At 52.1% G+C, this 18448-nt stretch overlaps 3 protein-coding genes across 10 annotated transcripts; 2 read left to right on the top strand and 1 right to left on the bottom strand.

The window, feature by feature from the left end:
• Positions 1–255: 255 nt before the first annotated feature.
• Positions 256–9988, bottom strand: NAGA (alpha-N-acetylgalactosaminidase). Of its 4 annotated transcripts, none has more exons than XM_010983491.3 (11): positions 9856–9988; positions 8160–8240; positions 7630–7721; positions 6673–6808; positions 5983–6154; positions 5351–5528; positions 4928–5022; positions 4065–4226; positions 2585–2782; positions 1365–1508; positions 256–916 (listed from the first exon to the last, which is right to left on the bottom strand). In XM_010983491.3, exons 3-11 carry the CDS (start codon positions 7643–7645, stop codon positions 782–784), a joined length of 1236 nt encoding a protein of 411 aa, XP_010981793.1. In that variant the 5' UTR covers positions 7646–7721; positions 8160–8240; positions 9856–9988; the 3' UTR covers positions 256–781. The 4 variants fall into 4 exon arrangements, 3 of the variants coding, with proteins under 3 accessions (XP_010981793.1, XP_031319214.1, XP_031319213.1); XR_010383095.1 differs by having other exon boundaries at positions 777–916; positions 3971–4226; XM_031463354.2 differs by lacking the exon at positions 7630–7721.
• On the top strand, positions 9917–13798 carry PHETA2 (PH domain containing endocytic trafficking adaptor 2). 5 transcript variants are annotated; one of them, XM_064491400.1, is made up of 3 exons: positions 9917–9964; positions 11722–11805; positions 12611–13798. In XM_064491400.1, exon 3 carries the CDS (start codon positions 12618–12620, stop codon positions 13404–13406), a length of 789 nt encoding a protein of 262 aa, XP_064347470.1. In that variant the 5' UTR covers positions 9917–9964; positions 11722–11805; positions 12611–12617; the 3' UTR covers positions 13407–13798. The 5 variants fall into 5 exon arrangements, with proteins under 5 accessions (XP_064347470.1, XP_031319218.1, XP_010981794.1 ...); XM_031463358.2 differs by lacking the exon at positions 9917–9964 and adding an exon at positions 10410–10536; XM_010983492.3 differs by lacking the exon at positions 9917–9964 and adding an exon at positions 10441–10682.
• Positions 13799–14294: 496 nt separating this feature from the next.
• Positions 14295–17418, top strand: SMDT1 (single-pass membrane protein with aspartate rich tail 1). Its single transcript, XM_010983490.3, has 3 exons — positions 14295–14548; positions 15948–16088; positions 17206–17418. Exons 1-2 carry the CDS (start codon positions 14363–14365, stop codon positions 16083–16085), a joined length of 324 nt encoding a protein of 107 aa, XP_010981792.1. The 5' UTR covers positions 14295–14362; the 3' UTR covers positions 16086–16088; positions 17206–17418.
• The last annotated feature ends 1030 nt before the right edge of the window (positions 17419–18448 follow it).

The following is an 18448-nucleotide window of genomic DNA, read 5'->3' as shown; positions in this document are numbered from 1 at the left end:
AGGGCCTGGGAACATCACTGCTTTGACTCACTGTGTCGTCACCACCACCACTGTGCTGGGCAGAGAGAGATGACTGTGGTGTGAGGGAAGTCTGGCATGGCTAGACATACAATCTGTAGGTCACTGTGGAATAAGGGGCCAGAAGATGTCACTCATCTTCCATGTGAGGCGAAATTTGAAACCAGCACCTTATGTAGTGCCACCCAGAGTCCCTACCTGAAGATGCCCATGGCCCCAGATCCATATTACAACTACTAGACCAAAGAACAGCTTTATTGGTGACCCAAGGAGACCAAGGTCACGCCCAGGCAGTGTCAGCCTGCAAGGCCTTCTCCGGGCAGGAAAGTCAATCACACAATTCATAGGAGTTCCTGACAAAAGGTCAGAGCTCCTCGCCTAATTATAAGAAAAATTCCCAATCCTGATTCCAAAGTCAACAAAAAGAAGGTCAGAGGCTAGAGTCCTGATGGGTATTAATGCCCCTGCCTGTGGGGGCTCAGGAGGCTGGCTGAGTTGTTCAGCAACATTTGGGGCTGTGCATCTGGGGTGAGGTAGAGGGTCAGAAAGGCTACAGGAAACTTACCCAAGACAAGTTTCCAAGAGAGTTCATGCACGGGCAGGGCACAGAACCTAGCCCTGGGATTGCACTTTGGGTCTGATGGGGTCAGGTCACCGAGCAGGCCTGGGTAGCAGAGAACCCCACCTCCTGGCCCTCAGCACGTGGAACCACCATGGTCTGGGCTCAGTGGTGCTGCCACAGCCTATCATATGTGCCAGCTCCTCATGGCTGGGGCATCCCAAGCTTCCTGACAGGATACAGGTACCACATCACCACCCCCGAAGGGTTGATGATCACTGTGAAGTTGGTTGTGTCCCGGAGGCCACTGATGACATCACCCGTGTAGACATTCTGGGCCTGCAGGGGGAAGGACATCACTAATGCTACACCAAGAATAGCTGTGCAGAGACCTCCCCGCAGAGGATGGAAAAGCCTGACCTGTCTGTGATGGGCTGCAGTATGCCCCACAGAAGAAGGCGCCTGAATCCCCATACTTCTCCTCTGGCAAAGCCAATAGATGCCCGAACACAGGCAGTGGTGAGGGCCCAGCCCACCCAGAACCTGAGAAATGTGCCAGCAAGAACTGAGAGGGGAAGCACACAGCCTCAGGAGCTGACAGGGCTCATTTACACACAGCAGTTCATTTGTGTAGCTTGAAAACACCAGTGTAGAGAACAGCACCAGCCAGAGGACCCAAGGCCCACGACTTAGGGGAGGAAGTGTGAGTACAAGGCCCCTGTGTGAGGGAGAACCCAGCAACACCCTCCAGGGAAACCCACAGCTCTGCAAGTAGCCGGGCACTCACCTCATACGTGTTGGCGCTGGTGAAGTTCAGCCGGGCAAGGGAGGAGTGGTAGTGATAAGGCATGTCCGTCCTGCGGCTGAAGAAGACTAAGGCACTGGCCTCGTTGGCCAGAGGCCGCATGAACACTTCAATGTGGGATTTCTCCTGGGCACAGAAGATGGCTACTGGCTGGGGTCCCTGCTCAACAGGCCCTGAAGCCCCCTTCCCAACCCTTCCTAGAGCTCCGGGTCCCCCCAGCCCACAGTTCTGTGTCATGCCGAAGCTTGGAGGGGATACCACAGCCCTCCAGTGCCTCAATTTACCTAACTCTACCTTCCTTCCCTGACTCAGCAGATGCTCCCTGACATGTACTCTGTGCCAGGCCCATGCTAGGACAGAGACAAATGCTGCATGAGGTCCAGCCTCAGAGAGCTCACTGATGTGGACAACTGCTGGCACTGGAGTGGAGGGCACCATCCAGCAAGAATGATGAGCTCTGCCCTGAGCATCCAGGAGGGTGAACCCCCATCCTCTGGAAGGTCCCTGGGCCTGGCTCCACCCTCAGCTCCTCTGGCAGAGGTTAGTTATCACCTCTGGGCATCACCAGTTCAACAGGGGCCTTCTATGGTGGTGTTGATTGCTTTTTACTAGAGAGGCAAGGATCTGTGCAAAGAGCACAAGCTTTGGGGTGACACTGCTGGCATCTAGTTCTGTTGTACCACTAACCAGCTGTGTGGCCTTGGGCTAAAGTTACTGAGACTCTTCCAAGTCTAAGTTTCCTCATTTGTAAAATAGGGAAGGAGCATCTGCCTTCTGAGAAAATGTATCTAGAATGCCCAGCACACAGTAGGCATTCAGTAAATAGTAAACACTAGAACTAGTAATAGTTGTAAACTCTTAAACTCTGGAAGGAAGCCCTAGTTCTTTGCCAGACATTACAGACTTGTGCAGAAGTCTTGTACTTCTAAACCTAAGGGCCACACTGTTCACTGTTCCTGGGTGCACTTGTGGTGATATCTCCCTTCCCCAAACCCCATTCCTGCTTTGGCCCTGCTCTTACCCAAGCAAGTGGGGGACGGTCGGAGTAGCTCTTGGTAGAGTCTTTGACTGAATGCAACCAGGAGGGATTGAGCAGATTTCAGAGGCCCAGACCCCTGCTTCTTAACCTCCAGGCTTGCAGCCTTGTTTTAAGGGGTGCCTAGCCCCTCAGCCTGCCCTCCCCTCCCCCCATACCCCAGTACCTTGAGAATCCTGCGTCCCTGGATGCCTAAGGGATCCTGGTTGATTTTGATCATGAGTGGATTCTGCAGAATGTCCATGTTCTGGGCGGAGATGGTACGCAGGTCTGTGGACATGAAGAGGGGGGCCGCCAGCACCGTCCACAGGGCCATCTGGGCCCGGGCTTGCTCGAAGCTGAGGCCAAAGTTCCCAATGAGCAACTAGGGGCAGAAGAGAGGAGCGTTCAGCTCTGCCCTCTTCAGGGCAGTGGGCATGGGGACCAACTCTGAACTTGTCACAGGAGAAGACTGAGAAGGGGAAGACAGCCACGTGCGAGACCTGGTTCTGCAAACACCATTCCCCAGCAGGGAGGCCTTGAGGTGGGTCAACTCACTTTTCATCTGAGCCTCAGCTTGATATTTCACCAAGAATATGGGGAGATATTATGCTCTGACCATATCACAGGTTGTTCAGAGGATCTGATGGATCCTGTTGCCAAAAGCATTTATAAACTGGAACATGCAAGTCAAGAATACAGCCAGGGTGTTAGGAAACCAGACCTGGACAGAGTCTCTGCTCCTACCACTAGCCACCCACCTGCCCTAACCACACAGCTGGCTGGACCAGTGTGCACCCCTGACCCCAGGGCAACCAGTCCACCAACAGGACACAAATGATTATTGCTAATACAACATGGTTGCATACTTAGTGACGCCACTTAAGCACTGTCTATGTGCCAAGCTGTGCGAAACATTTAAAGGGTCATCCTTTTAACATTTAAAATAATATTATATACATTTTTCAATTGACAAAGCTGAGGCACCGAAAAAATTAAGTGCCCAAGGTACGCGGCAGAGCTGGAACTAGAACTTAAAAGCAGGTGAATTTCTGTTTCTCCAAGCGCCTCTCCATCTGGCCTAGTATTTGTAATTATTATAATCATCACTGAGAGTAAATGCCTGTCGACTAAATGAAGAGACAGCTATAAAACTGTAAGATAAATTGTAAAGAAGTGTAAGTCATCAGGGCCATGAGTAAGGTAGGTATGAGGGACCAGTTCTGGAGGCTCTGTGGGAGGGTAACAGCACAGAGCATTGAAAGAGGGGTCAGAGGCAGCCCTGGCAGAGACAGTCTCGGGAGGGAATGGCAAGAGAGTGTGGACTGTTCATAACCTTCTCTCTGCAGAGGAATACTGTCTCACACAACAGTCACTACAGATCGAGTTCTCAAGCTTCAAGAAACAGAACTGCCTGGGAAGATTGTTAACAATGGGCATTCCCAGGCCCTCCCTGAACATTCTGATCCAAAAGGTGGGGGTGGGGCCCTGGGAACAGAATTGTAAGCAAGCTCCCAAGGCAAGTCAAACATGGATGGTTCAAGGACACATTTCAGAGAAACTGATCTAGAACCTGATTTAGAGCATTCAGGAAGACAGCACAGGGCAGTGGGCAGTGAGTGGGCTGGACGCAGGGGGCCTTGGGCCATCCTCCTCCATGCTGGTACCATGTCTGGGTCATTCCAGTGTCCAGGGCCTGCCACTGGCTGCAGAATGTCCTGGTGTTTCACAAACCAGTCCAGGATGGAGAGCACACTCCTCCAGGAGTCCTGGATGTCGTTATAGTTGCGCCAGAGGTTGCAGGTGTTTGCCAGCAGACTGTAGTTCACCTGCATGTCAGGGGAAGGCAGAGTCCAGCACTGGAGTCACACTCCACTGCCTGGAGGCCTGCACACAGGCTGGGGAGCCTCAGCAGGAGACACACAGGGTGGGGAAGGGAGAAGAGAGCAGGTCCTGGGCGTGTTCAGAGAGAGCAGCAGCTCAGGAGCTGTCCAGGCCTCCCCTCCATGAGTGCTGGTGCCAAGCCCAGGGTATGGACCCAGGCTGGCATATCCATAACTTTCCCCACCACACACCCACCCTTGTGTTCTCTCAGTGAGAGTCCCACCCTCTACCAGCATTCTCCGTCTGGTCTGAAGGTCTGATTCCACCCTGTCTAGCATCTTACATGCTAAGAGGCCCCTGGTGAAGTGCCCACAAAGCCTTTCAGAGGGTAGGCCCCACCTTCCTGGCCTCACCAGCCTTCTGGATCTCCTAGCCCACTCAGTACAACCCAGGATTCTGACTGCTTGCTGCATGCTATGTCATCACACAACATGTGCTTCCCATACCTTGGAAACCCATCCCTTTAGCCCACCCGACAAGTGTCTCTAAGACCCTGGGCTGGCTCAGGCCCCCTCTAGGGTCCTTATGACCCCCTCCTAGACCTATAGATCAGCATGTGGACAACTATGATGATAGCATCACTGAATGCACAGAAGGCAAGGAAGCCTGGGTACGGGAGCACTGCTGGGTGGGTGCAATGGCTTACCTTGGGGGGGAGGCCCCCTTCGTAGGCTGGCCAACTGCAAGAGAAGGCGATGGGGCGGCCTGTGGCATTCAGGGCAGCAGCCATCTTGGGGTACCCTGGAGAAGTCCAACCCCCGCATTTTAGGACAAAGAGACAAAAGACAAAATCTGGGGCCTCAACCCAAACCTCCTACCAGACATGAGAAACTAAGGCTCAAACGAGGAGGTACTTCCCCTGTACCCAGAGCTGCAAACACTTCCCAGGTGATGCATGGTGCCGACCCATCTTTAGGGAGCCTGGAAGCCAAGATCCCAGGGAAATTGGGAAATGCTATCCCCTAGGGGCCATACAGACAGACACACTCAGCCACATGGGCACTGGTGGGCCTTCTGGGGCCACCCTTCCCTGTCTACCCAACGGCCCCCGGCCAGCTGTGGGACCCACCCTTGGCCCGTTCCTCAGGGGTCGAGAAGCAGCCATCCAGCTTCAGCATGTCCACCTTCCACTCAGCGAAGGTTTGAGCATCCTGGATCACCTTGTCTAGTGTGGTGCCTGGGTAACCCATGCAGGTGAAGCTGCCCATGTCCTCGTAGATGCCCAGCTTCAGGCCCAGGGAGTGAACCTGTGAAGGGTTGAGAACATAGTGGGCTCAGGCAGAACCCTCAGGGAACCGCCTCACAGGCACATCTGACCATTAAAACCTTCAATGGCTCCCCAAAGCCCAAAGGAAAGGGTCTTAGCTTGCTGACCTGGCCTCTGCCAACTATGGTGTTTCCCCTCCCTCCAACACACACACCTTGCATGAGCTGTTTCTGGCCTCTAGGCATTTGCTTATGCCATCCCTCTGGTATCAGCTCAAAAATTGTTTCCTCCAGAGAACCTTCCTGAAATCGCACACTGAGTAAGATGTTCTTCTTTGTCTCACCCACCACAGTGGACCAAAACTAGCTGTTCATTTAGCTATTTCCTCCACCAGACAGTGAGTTCTCAAGCAAGGATTCTAGAAACTAAATGGGGTGGGGTGGAAAGAGTTGTCTGGCCCTCAGTCCAGAAGGGAGGGCTGGGGTGGGGCTCACATAGTCAGCCAGGAAGGCAATGCCGTTGGGGAAGCGCTTGGGATCAGGCACTAGGTTGCCTTTGGCATCACGTCCACCAATCCAGCAGTCATCGATGTTAAGGTACACGTAGCCCAGGTCCCGCCATCCATCCTGTGCCAGCCGGTCAGCCATCTCCATGAAGAGCCATTCACTGGCAAGGGGCAGGGGATGGGGCAGCTCAGTGGCCCAGCATGGGCCAAACCCTAACCCCGCCCCTCTTCCTCAGAGCTCTTCTGACTTCTTAGATGCTCTGAGTGTGAATCAGGCTATGAGTACCATGGCCTAGCTGTCAGCTGAAGACTAAGCCAAATAAGAAGTGTAAAGGACACCAAGGATTATACCCGGCCATAAGCAGGGTGGAGAAAAAGGAGTGGTCTGGCCCCTGGGCCAAGAACCAGGGGAAGCACGTGTGGCCCTTAACAGTTATCTCCTTCCCATTATCTCAGAGGTCTTCTGCAAGGTCTCTGCCCCCAGGCCTGAGGTCCCCACAGGGGCCCCAAGCTGGTCACGAGGCCAAGTGTCAGATGTCCCCCAAGTCACCTGTGGTTGCTTTCTCTCTGGGATCGGGGGCTGTAACCCTACCCTCTTTTCTAGCTGACCCTCCACTCCCTGTCACCACTCTGGGGGGCCTCTAGACAAGGTTTGTCAGGTGGTGCAGGCCTTACTCACCTGATGCAGTTCTTTGGGTCCTCCTTACAGTCAATGTTGCAGCGGAAGCGTTCCCAGGCCAGCCACCCCATGGGTGGCGTCCGCAGGAGCCCATTGTCCAGCACCAGCACCTGGGCCACCAAGGCCAGCAAGAGCACTGCAGGGGGGTTGGAAGGATGACTATGAGTGGCCCCTATAGCCCCAGCCCTCACCCCGCCCCATCCACATGCTGCCCAGCCCTGCAGAGGCTGCTGGCCGGCACATTAGGCGAACTAGACTCCTGAGCTTAAGGTGGAATGGGCACTTCCTGCAACTGCTGGCTCCTGCAGCACAGTGAATGGATGGATGGTGCCTGGGGTATGGCAGTGTGTTTGAGGCCTGGGCCCCCACTTGTTGTTGCCAAAGTAGTGCTGGAATTATCAAAAATTTAACACCTGAGGTCATATCCTTTTTACACCCTGACCAGCTCCTCCCACTCCTTTCACGCAGAACTTGACAGTACACTATAGCCAGACTCCAGGTCTCCTGAGTCCCATCCAAGGCTCTTTGCTCTCCACAGACACCCAAGAGGCTTCAGAAGGGCTTAAGAGGTCAGCCAGGTTGGATCTGCACCCAGCAGCTCACTTCCCCTAAAGGGAAAGGACTCAGTTTCCTTAACTGTAAGATGGAAAGAACTGCTGTAATTTACAGGGCTGTTTTCAGTACATGCTGATGTTACATGCGATAGGGCCTCTGTGCTTTGGGTGACAGAGGGCGAGAAATGAAGAGGCCTCTTTGGAGGGGAACTGATGCCTAGGTGGGGAACATCTCCTTCTCTTTTCCTGGCCTACTTCCAAGAATAAGAGAGGAACATGTCTCCCCACATACCCACATCAGGGAAGGCAACCCAGACACCACTGGGCTGGAACTTCCTCCAGGTAGCCTCCATCTGCAACTAGTCACCTACCCACCCAGAGACATCCTCACCAGTGTAGATACCTGTCTTCAGCAACATTGCTCTGGACTCAGCGTCTCAGGACCTGACCAGATCTGCTCTGCTTTTACCAGCTTTATATGTCGGGCTTTGGAAGCTAAGAAACATTAGAAAAGCACTGAGGTCACTACTGCCTGGCTAGCCCTGCCGCCCTTAACCTTGGGTGTAGATCCCACATTGGGTTCTCAAGCCGCCCTCACAGCCCCTACCCCCTCCTCCGGCCATCACTTCCGCTAGCCTGGTTTCTTTCTTCATAAATACTAAACAAGATGTCTTGGACGTTAGACCTCACCCCCTCTCCAGTGATTGGAACGCCAAGCGCCCAAGGGCGGCCCTCTGCCAGGTCGGGGCCAGAGAAAGGTCGCAACAGGCTCGAGGACACCCGGGAAGAACGGAGGCGTCGGGCCGGGACCAGGCTCCGGACTCCCACTCGGTCTATGTTGTCGTCCCCCGCCCCCAAGGACCGCAGGCCCAGCGCTTTAGCGTGGGGACCCCCTCCCCGTTCCTCGCAGAGGCCACAACCCACGGCACTTACCCCTTCCGCCCGCTTCTGCCTCCAGAGGCGACTACGGCGGCAGTCACCTGATTTGCTTACAGCGTTCCAGAGGGGCGGGGCCTGACGGCGGCAAACCAGCGAAACCTATCAGAATCCCCTAGCAACGTCGTGCCTCGCCCTCTATGGTCCCAGTAAGCCCTCCGAACCTCCCAAGGCCCCGCCTCCTTTGAGCATCAGCTCTGCGCTCTCCCAAGGCAGGCGTGAGCCAGGTTCCCTCTGAGGCTAGTCCTTTCATCTCTGCGGGGCCCCTGAAGGCAAGGATAGTGCACTGTAGATGCTCTATAAATCGCTGAATACCTGCTGCAGGCTTTGTTAAGAAAAATAAGAGAATGTGCTGAAGCATGGCCCTTAGCAAGAGGCTCAGAAACAGTATGATGAATAGGCACTAGGAGGAGGATGCGTGGGGAAAGCAAACCAGGTGGGGACACAGCTGTTGAAAAGCCGGGAGCCTCTCCTTTCCTGCCTGACACTTGGGGCACCGATTATGCTTATCTAGCTGCTCTAATATTCCTTCCTCTTTCATTCATCAAATATTTATTAAGCAACTATTAGATACCAAACACTTTATTCCTGGCACCTTCACTTGGCTAGACACTCTCGAACATTACTGGCCCCAACCCGAACACCTGCCACTTCCATAAGGTAATGGCAGATCTCCTTCCAGGTGCTCAAGCCAAAACCTTGGAGTCCTCCTTTCCTTCTCCTTCCCTCACTCCCTACATCCAATCTCTCTGCAAACCCTGCCTTCTCTGCCTTCAAAACCCATCCTGAATTTGGTCACCTCTCTCTATTCTCCCAGCCCCCATCACATCTTGCCTGGATTACTCCAGCAGCCTCCTCATTGGTCCTCACTAGGCTTCCACCTACATTTTTTTCTCTTTTTAGCAGTCAGAGTAATCCTTTTTTAAAGAATGTTTTACATAGGTCAAAACCTCCACTAAAGATTCTGTGATGGCTGTTCATTTCAGTCCGGAGTAACAGCCCTCACAGATTTACAAAGCCCCACCCCACACATTCTGACCCCATTCCTACTGCTCTCCCCTGCTCACCGCCTCTGTGCTACACTGTGCTACACTCGTCTGCCTGCAGTTCCTCAAACACAACAAGCCTCAGGACCATTGCAGTAGCTGCTCCCTCTGCCTGGAATGCTCTTCCTCCAGATTTTGGCAAGACTAGTTCCCTCATTTGCTTCAAGTATTTCTCAAATGTCATCTTATCAGTGTGGCCTATCCTTACCATTCTGTTTAAAATTGCCACCTCCCAACTCCTCCAATTCCGAATCTCCTTGTCCCTGCTCTATATTTTTCACAGAACTTACTGCCTTCTAACACATTTATTATGGTTTCTATTATTAACTTAATAAAATTTAGTGGAGAAGACACGTAATAAACAGGAAATAAAAACATAAGTGTTGGAAAGTTTTTAAATAAGTGGTTAGTGCTATAATGAAAATACAACCCAGGGATGTGATAGAGACCTCTGGGTACGCTACTTTACATCTCATGGTCAGGGAGGGGATATCTGAGCTGAGATCTAAGTGATGTGAAGGAGTCCTGAGGCGTTAGAGCCAGGGAGTAGAGTTGAGGAGGAAGAGCATTCTAGGCTGCAGAAACTGCAAAGGCCAAAACTTTGAGGTGGGAAACGGCAAGTTCATGGGCAAACGGTCTCAGCTCACCCGCTTCCAGGGCTATCCTCCGTCTGGTTGTGCCCTTCTGCAACCTTCACCGCAGGCATAACTACGGACCGACTCTCCTCAGAGACTGGGCGCCGAAGCTGCTTTGCAGGTGGGCGGGAGTGGCGGAAGCAGAAACGGATAATCCCCAGAAGCAGAGATCCCACCGACTCCAGGGGCCAGGCTGGGTGGCTGGGAAGCTGGGCTGAGCCTCGCAGACTGGATAGGGCCCGCCCAGGCTGGGCTGAGGCCTTCCCAAGCTTGGCTCTGCGGGAGAACTGGGCCGGGCGGGGAGAGGGGGATTGGAGGCGGGGAGAGAAGGTCTCCGAGTTCTCTGGGAGGTGGGCTGGGGCCGAGGCCCCCGGACCGCCTGAGGTGGGACTCTGAGTTAGAGGCCTTCTGCCACTGACCAACAGTGTGGCTCGGGCAGGTCACGGCCTATAGACCTCAGTTTCCCTCCCGCGTGGATCAAGGGGCGGCTTCGCGGATCGCGAGGCCTAGTGAGTCGTGGGCGGGGAAGGGCGGGGGCGGTAACTCCAGCCGCCCGGGCGGGGTCTCCCGGCTCCCGCGGCCACGTTGGCGGCCCTGGCGGAGGCGTGGGGTCCGGAGCCAGCCAAGATCGCCCCCGGGCTGCGGTCGCAGCCCACCCCGCAGGCCGCGCTCCTGGGCTGCAGCAGCGCGGAGGTGAGAGCAGGCCCGGCGGGCTCGGGAGGAGGTGGCCGCAGGGAAGGCGTGGCCCGCGGGGACGTGGCAGGTCAGCCCCATGCGCGATGGGGAAACCAAGGCGGCATCCGCACCCCGAGTCTGCGGCACTCACCCAGGAGTTCCTGGTGAGGAAACCCTTGTTTCAAGGTGACAGAGCGTCAGGGGCCCAGCGCGGGTGGCCAGTGGCCGGCGGGTCCCACGCCCCAGCCCACCGCACCTCTAACAAAAGAATCTATAAAGACGCGGTGTACCCGGGGGTTGAGGTCCGGGCCTCGCATCCCTGTTCGGGGGTGGGGGTGGGGCGCCCTTTCCCAGGCACGCGGCAGGGGAGGGGAGACAGTTCTGTGAGCTCCTGGCCCTCTCTCCCTGCGCCCAATGGAAGGGAGATGAGCCACTTCTCGGGCAAACATCTGTGATCTCCCCCTCGTCATCCAGAATGGCCCCTCCCCCATCCCAGGACCTTGCTTGTTTCTTTCCATAGCCTTTATCATACTAGTCCTTAAATTATTTATTATTTAATTAAAATTTAAAATGCACTAATTATTATTAAAGTGTCTCTGCCCCTGAAATATAGGGAGGGAGGGACTGTATTTTGTCCACTGTTGTATTCCCAGTTTTTAAACAAATATTTCCAGAGGGCCTCCCTCTGGAAGGGACTGTATATTGGGGGTTCCACTAGGAGCCAAGCTCAGGCCTGCCCTAGGCATTATGGGGCTGGGGACAGCGCTGTAAACACAGAGATCATTGCTGAATGAAGGAAATGAAAACAGAAGTGAGGGGGCTGCTGGTTGGGTCACTTTAGATCAGGCCACCTTGGTGATCAGGACCACCTTAGATAGAGTGATCAGGGCAGGCCTCTCAGATTAGGTTACTTAAAGACCACAAATAAACTGTGACAAATGCTACAAGGGAAAAGCTATGAGGGCACTTAACTCTAGCCTTAGGGAGCAGGGAGCTGAGGTCTGAAGTGTGATGATCAGGACAATGGGACTTAGCTCCTTAAATTGCTCATAAGGGGCCTGGGTGGCCTGGTGGGTGGGTGGGGGGTTATCAGGGGTCAGGGAAGGCTTCCTGGAGGAGGTGGTGGTTTCATTTGACCCCAGGGGCTGAGTAGCAGACTCATCCTTTAGGATGGTTTGACTGGGTTTGAAAATTCTTTTGCAGGTGCCCTGGAAACCATGTGGTCTAAGGGCTGAGCTGTGTGGCCAGACAAGAGAGGCTCCTGCCCCTGCCCACTGAGCTCTGCTGGTAAGTGGGTCACTGCCAAGACTTGCCCCCAAAGGGTGTGAGGGGATCAGGAGACGAAGCTCTGCTTCTCACTTGCCATATGACCTTAGGCAGTTCACCTTCATTGTTCTGGCCTCAGTTTCCCATGATTCAGGAGGACAGTTGGATTAGATGCCACTTGTGATCTGTAGGGCACCAACATTCAGTGGCTGAGGTTGATTCTACTCAACCATGCCCTGGTTTGTACTACCCTCTTCTTTAATGAGCAGGTTCCTATCCGAGCCCCACTGATGGAGGAATGAGGCAGGCCTGCCCCACCCCAGCCCCATCTAGCCCTCAAGGATACTAAAGGACAACTGTACCATTAATAAATGCGAGGCCGGCAGGGGCCTACAGGGGTCACGGAAACCCTGGAGGCTTGGCCTCAGGGTTGGAGGTAAGGGGCCCTCAAATTAGGGGATAGTTTAAGCACAATGGTTTCTATAGGATTGGGGTCCATTTCAGCTCAGCTGATACCTTTTTTCTTTGAGTTTTAAAAAGTAATGTTACAGCCCTGACATATTTCCTGGTCTGATACAATCACATTATCCTTTTCTTGAGTTCTCTGAAGTTGTTTTTTCCATGATCCTCACAACAACCCTTTGAGAAAAGGCAGGGGAGATGAGCCCATTTCACAGATGAAGACACTGAGAGCCTCAGAGCACAGCAAATGAGAAGAGGCAACAGTGTTGGGGCCCAGGTCTCCTCCAGAGCCCATGTTCTTTTCCCCACAGGGGCACAGAGGCTGCTCCCTCTCTGATCTGCGGCTGCCTCTTTCCCCTCACAGTGTTCTTATGGGAGCCATGAAGCTGAACGAGAGGAGTGTGGCCCACTACGCATTGAGTGACTCCCCAGCAGACCACACGGGCTTCCTGCGCACTTGGGGGGGCGCAGGGACCCCACCAACCCCCAGTGGCGCTGGCCGAAGGTGCTGGTTTGTCCTCAAGGGCAACCTGCTTTTCGCCTTTGAGAATCGAGAAGGCCGGGCCCCGCTGAGCCTGGTGGTGCTGGAGGGCTGCACAGTGGAGCTGGCTGAGGCTCCCATGCCTGAAGAGTTTGCCTTTGCCATCCGCTTCGACGCCCCTGGCGTGCGTCCACACCTACTTGCAGCAGATGGGCCGGCAGCCCAGGAGGCATGGGTGAAGGCACTATCTAGGGCAAGCTTCGGCTACATGCGCCTGGTAGTGCGTGAGCTGGAGAGCCAGTTGCGTGATGCCCGCCACAGCCTGGACTTGCATCGTCGCTCATCCTGGAAGGCCATTCCCAGCCGCCCTAAGGCTCAGGCTACTGACCACTGGTCTTCTGGCCTGGAGAATGGCCACTCCCTCTCCACGGACTGTAGCTCTGTGGGCTTGGTGGAAGAAGCGGGCAGCAGGCCAGCAGGGCGGGGCTTGTCTGAGTGGGAGTTGCAAAGTCCTGCCAGCCTCCTCCTAGGTAGGGGGCAGAGCCCTGTGTCCCCTGAGACCTCCTGCTTCTCTACCCTGCACTACTGGTATGGCCAGGAGATTATGGAACTGAGGCGGGTATGGCTGCAGAGGGCCCAGGGGAGCCAGCCAGACTGCGAGGAACAGGATAGGCCCTAAGCCTTCCGCCTTCTGGTTCAGCCCTTGTCCTGCTGGTCAGGACACCAGGGCCAGTGCTTTTTCAAGAGTTTAATGTTTACTCCTCCCCAGCAGAAACAACCTCCCCCTTCCTAGACTCTCTGCCTTATTGGGGCCTTGGGCAGCCTGACGAGGGCCCGACTGTGCTAGAGGCTTGGGCTCAGAGCCTCTTTAAGCCCAGGAGGCTGAGATGCCACCCAGGGTCCAGGACGGGTTCCCAGGGAGAGAGCCCACCTTCCCAGCCCTGTATAGGAGCCCCACAGCCCACTGTACCTTGTTTTATACACAGATACTACAGGCTTTTGTTATCATTCCTATTGTTACGGCCTTTTTTTATATATACTATTAAAACATTATGTTTTCTTAATTACTCATTTTGGTTCTTCAAGTTTATTTCAGTAATCACCTAGACAGTCAATTTATGTGAAAGCCCCCATATTCTTCCTTTTCAGATATATTTTTCATTTGGCTATACATATTTCTTGACATGAAATAAAATTCCAGAACCAAGTAGCAGGAGTAGTAAATCTGAATTGTATTTTTAAAAAAATACAACAGCTTGAAGTTCAATTAAAGTGATTTTTTCATTTCAACAACTACCTGCTCTGCCAAGCCCTGACTGTCCTTGGTGCAGGAACAATGACAGAAATCAGAAGGCTTCACGCCGGACGAACCCCATCTGATGGTCCTGCCCACCAGGCTAGATATGAGGGGTGTACCGGGCATCGGCGACATCCTCGTGACATCACCACGTCGGGCCGGTGACAAATACCTCTTTCCTTCCGCAACAGGAACTAAGCGCACCGCGCGAGTCTGTAAACTGGATCTCTCGTCAAATCCCGAAAGCCTCGCGAGGTTTGGGGCGACGTTCTTCCGGGGGGCGTCACCGGGGCCGGGCGGTGGGGACCAGGTGCCCGGGCTAGGGGCGGAGCTGGAAGATGGCGTCCGGAGCGGCTCGCTGGCTGGCATTAGCACCCGTCCGATCTGGGGCTTTCCGGAGTGGGCTGAGCCTGAGGAAAGGTGGTGATGTCCCCGCCGCACGGGGCGGCTCAGGTCGGAGCCTGGTACCGTCGAGGTCAGTCATCGTTACTCGCAGCGGCGCCATTTTGCCCAAACCGGTGAAAGTGAGTGTCTCCCAAGGGGCGGGGCGAAGGGGCCGAGGCCAATCGTTGTGGGGAGTGTGTGCGGGTCGACACTGATTGATAGGCGCAGAGACCAGTCGTACGACCTCCTTAGACCGGAAGACGGATCAAGGACAAAGTTTTGCGCTAATAATGCTGCTAATTTTGACAAGTGAGAGGAAATGGTCGGGTAGGATCCCGGTGTAGAGCTGGGTGCAGGGAGGCAGAAGTTAGGGGGTAGGAGGGTAGAGCTGAGAAAGACGGCACTTTGCACTAGCTTATCGTAAGGAGCGCGATGTCCTAGCTCTCGGGAGCCACAGGGCTCTGCTTTATATATCCAATGTAGACAAGCCATGTAACTTAGAGTTGAATGGGATGAAATAGCGAACTGTGGAAGGACTTTGTAAACGAAGGGTACGTGGGACAGATATCTTTTTGTGAGTTTTAACTTAGTATTTAGTTCATGTGATTAGGTGTGCAGGGAAGTATTGTAATCAGTGTTTTTACAAATGAAGAATCAGGGGCGGGAGTGGCAAAGCCAGTGTCCAAAGCTAGCAGCTGAGTTAGGTTCCGGAATCCAGGTTTCCTGCCCTCAGTACCCTTGGCTTTTCTCAGTAAAACAGTAACAGTCCCTTATACCAAACAAGTTGGCCTTTTGACTCCAGGGCTGTGTGGGACTTAACAAAACCAAATTCTTTTAAAGCTAGTCTGGCCAATGCAAACTGACACAGAGAAGTGCGTTTAGGGTTGTTTTACAGCAGGAAGCAGGGTCATATTGCAGAAGAGCTGCTTTTCAAGAGACACAAATGAAACTTTTTGTTGTTGTTGTTGTTGTTGTTGTTGTTAATTCCGTAGTAAAATATGAGAGGAAATGTTGAGATTTTACGGAATCTCTGCCAGTCCATCCAAATAGCTAACCTTTTAATACAAAGACATGCTCGAATTTCAAAACACCTGTTCCTAAAATTTAATGTGATGAAATCAAATTTCTCAGGTACCAGTGAACCAGTTAAAGAACTGTGTCGAAGTTCACTGTACATCCTTTTGTAGTCTATTTTCATGTAGTGTCTTAAAATAAAGCTGAACTCTATTTCCCTAGTCCAATTCAGTACTTTCTCAGCTGTTTTATAAGTACCTGCAAATAATTAATAGGTTGTGCCCCAATTTTTAGATGTCTATAAAGTGCCTTATACTTTTCTTTCTGGTATAGTTTGATGGCCATAAAATCACTATTTCTTCTAATTATTTTTCTTGCTCTGAATTTTTCCAAGGACTTTAAAATCAAGTTGCTTATGATGGGTCTCAGGTCCACAGGAGGGAATGACCCTCAGAGGGTCAGGCCCTCTGTGGTCCTACCAGAATGAGCTCTGGAGCTCACAGCCACTACTCTGACCCTCTGCAGATGTCCTTTGGCCTTCTCCGTGTGTTCTCCATTGTGATCCCCTTTCTCTATGTTGGAACGCTCATTAGCAAGAACTTTGCTGCTCTCCTTGAGGAGCATGACATTTTTGTTCCAGAGGATGATGATGATGATGACTAACAGGTGAGACTTGTTTTTTCCCTATGTAGACCAGCAGCAGTAAGGGGGGTGGAGCATCTGAACTGCGATGCTGTTTGGCCTGGTGGCAGCATCTGGACACTCAAAGCAGAAGCACAGACCTTTAATGAACTGACTCACTTGGTGACTTATATTTTTATTTCACCTTTTCTCTATGTTGGATGAAGGAAACTATCATTGACTCACAAATTTACTGGGGTCTCTTAAATTGGATCCTAGCCAGCCTTTTCATTTGCCCTTTGTGTACCCTCATTCTCTTAACCCACAAATTTTCTAGACAATTTAATATACCTTACACACTCACCACAAATAGCTTCATCTCAGCAGCTCCACATTGAAATTTAGAAACTGCAGGTCCTCACCAGTGAGCTCTGCTTACCAAGCTGTGTCAGTATAGGCAAAACACAGGCACTGCAACCTGGTTCATATGCTGTTCATAAACCCTTACCCTGTCCCCGTTCCATTCAGCTTTCTTGGGTTGACTTCCATGCTCTGGTATGTGCCGATGGGCTGCATTACTGTTGTAAATAAGGTCACTCCTGCTTCCTTAATGTGGCATTTAAGACTTGCCACAGTCTGGTCACACCTATTATTCCAGCCTTATCTTCCACATTCACTCACCTACCTACACAACCACATACCTATCCCCAGTATTCACGATTTCTTGAATGACCCATACTCTTACACACTCTCAAGCAGTGACTCATTATTCGTCTCAGTTGAAAGATTGTTTCCCATTGCTCTTATTCCCACCAATTCTTCATTGTCTTTGATGAAGTCTTTCCTCATTCTTCCACTTGAAAGCGACTACTCCGCCCCAAGTGACCAGTACCTCTCTTGTGACACTCAGTATTATATGCTTAAGTACACAGATGTACCCTAAACTCTAATCTTGCTGGCAGAGAACATGTTTTTTATACCTTTGGGCCCCCAGTGCCTGGTCTCTAGTGAATGTTCAGTAAATATATGTATGAATAATCAAATGTACTAAAAACTGCCTTTCTCCTGCCATGTTTGTTAGAACTACTCTGGAATTCCCTTCTGGTATATGGTTAGAGGACTGTTCTGTCACCCAGTTCACTGCTGCTTTCCTTTCTTGCAGGGCATGGAGGAAGTACAGAAAGGAGAAAGCCCTAACTTAATTAAGAAACGATGATGCTTGCAGCCTCTCTTCCTTCCCTATCAGCAAATGGGTGCAGGGGAAGCCTTCTGCATGGTCTGTGACCACAGCTCAGATCCCCAGGCTCTCGGAGGCTCCCAGAGATGTGCTGTCCACTGAGCACAATCAAATTATGAATAAACATAATAAACATCAGCTCTGTATGACTGAGTGATGGCTGGAGCGTCTCAGTACAAGCAGGCTCTGGTTGCAGTTTCTTGTCCTTGTTCTTTCTCTATCAGCTGACCATAGAGGTCTTTGATTTACAATCCAGAATCTCCAGTCCCTAATGGATCCACAAGGTAATTAAGGGGACCTGGCACCAATTTTCATTACTTACAAAAGTCCAACAGAAGGTCTTTTCCCTCAGTAAAGCTGCACAGGCTAACTAAAGCCTCGAGCTTTTTTTGTGTTGAGTAACACTGGCTCATTATCGCATGTAATAACAAGGAACTTGACTGATTAAAACTCCTTAAGAAATATATAATTTTTAGAATTCTTTCAAAACTTGGGTTCCTTAGATGGAAAAATAATAAAAAGAGCTGGTGTTGAAAAATGTGAGACTCCTCAGGGTGATTATACCTATAGACACTGAACCCCTTTCTCCAGCATTGACACTATCTGGGGAGGGAACTGAGAAGACTACTGTCCAAAGCAAGCAGAGATCAGTTCTTTAACCTGGGTCAAGATTTATTCTCTCGTCACTAGAGCCACATTCGTTTGCAAAAACAGTGAAGATATTTCTGTTCAGTGTGTGCACTGAACAGCTGTGTCCCTAGTAGACTGCCTCATGGTGTAGGAAGTTAACCTCGTTTTAAGGACCACGGCTTGTTGCAAGTAGAGGGCTAGGGTTCTGAGCAGCCATTTTCTTAGAGCCCAGGAGAAACAGCCCAGCCTGTCAGCTCTGCTTCTGGGCCTCAGTGCTTTTCTGATCCTTCTCCAGTACCAAGAGCTGGCTAATTCTGGGTAATCTGTACAGTGACACCAAGCTATCCAATCCGGCGGCTGCAGAAACATCACTAAGTTAACAAAGCCATCCAGTATCATACCCAGAATGACAGTTTCTGAGCAGATGGCCTCATCCTTCCTGTTTACCAACATGCAAGACTGAGAAAAGAGAATCTAATTTACTGGAAGCACCACACTTCAGGAGAAGGGAAAGAACAGGTGGCGTGTATACGGGACC

This window comes from Camelus dromedarius, chromosome 11 (genome assembly GCF_036321535.1).
Source record: "Camelus dromedarius isolate mCamDro1 chromosome 11, mCamDro1.pat, whole genome shotgun sequence".
Taxonomy (NCBI): domain Eukaryota; kingdom Metazoa; phylum Chordata; class Mammalia; order Artiodactyla; family Camelidae; genus Camelus; species Camelus dromedarius.
This window is presented reverse-complemented; position numbering and strand designations above follow the sequence as displayed.

Coding starts and splice junctions, on each gene's coding strand:
- NAGA (XM_010983491.3), bottom strand. Junction 4,227..4,927: donor AAGGGGGCCTCCCCCCCAAG/GTAAGCCATTGC, acceptor CCTGACATGCAG/GTGAACTACAGTCTGCTGGC. Junction 2,783..4,064: donor ACTGGAATGACCCAGACATG/GTACCAGCATGG, acceptor TTCTGCCCCTAG/TTGCTCATTGGGAACTTTGG.
- PHETA2 (XM_064491400.1), top strand. CDS start 12,618: ATGGGAGCCATGAAGCTGAACGAGAGGAGTGTGGCCCACTACGCATTG.
- SMDT1 (XM_010983490.3), top strand. CDS start 14,363: ATGGCGTCCGGAGCGGCTCGCTGGCTGGCATTAGCACCCGTCCGATCT. Junction 14,549..15,947: donor TTTTGCCCAAACCGGTGAAA/GTGAGTGTCTCC, acceptor GACCCTCTGCAG/ATGTCCTTTGGCCTTCTCCG.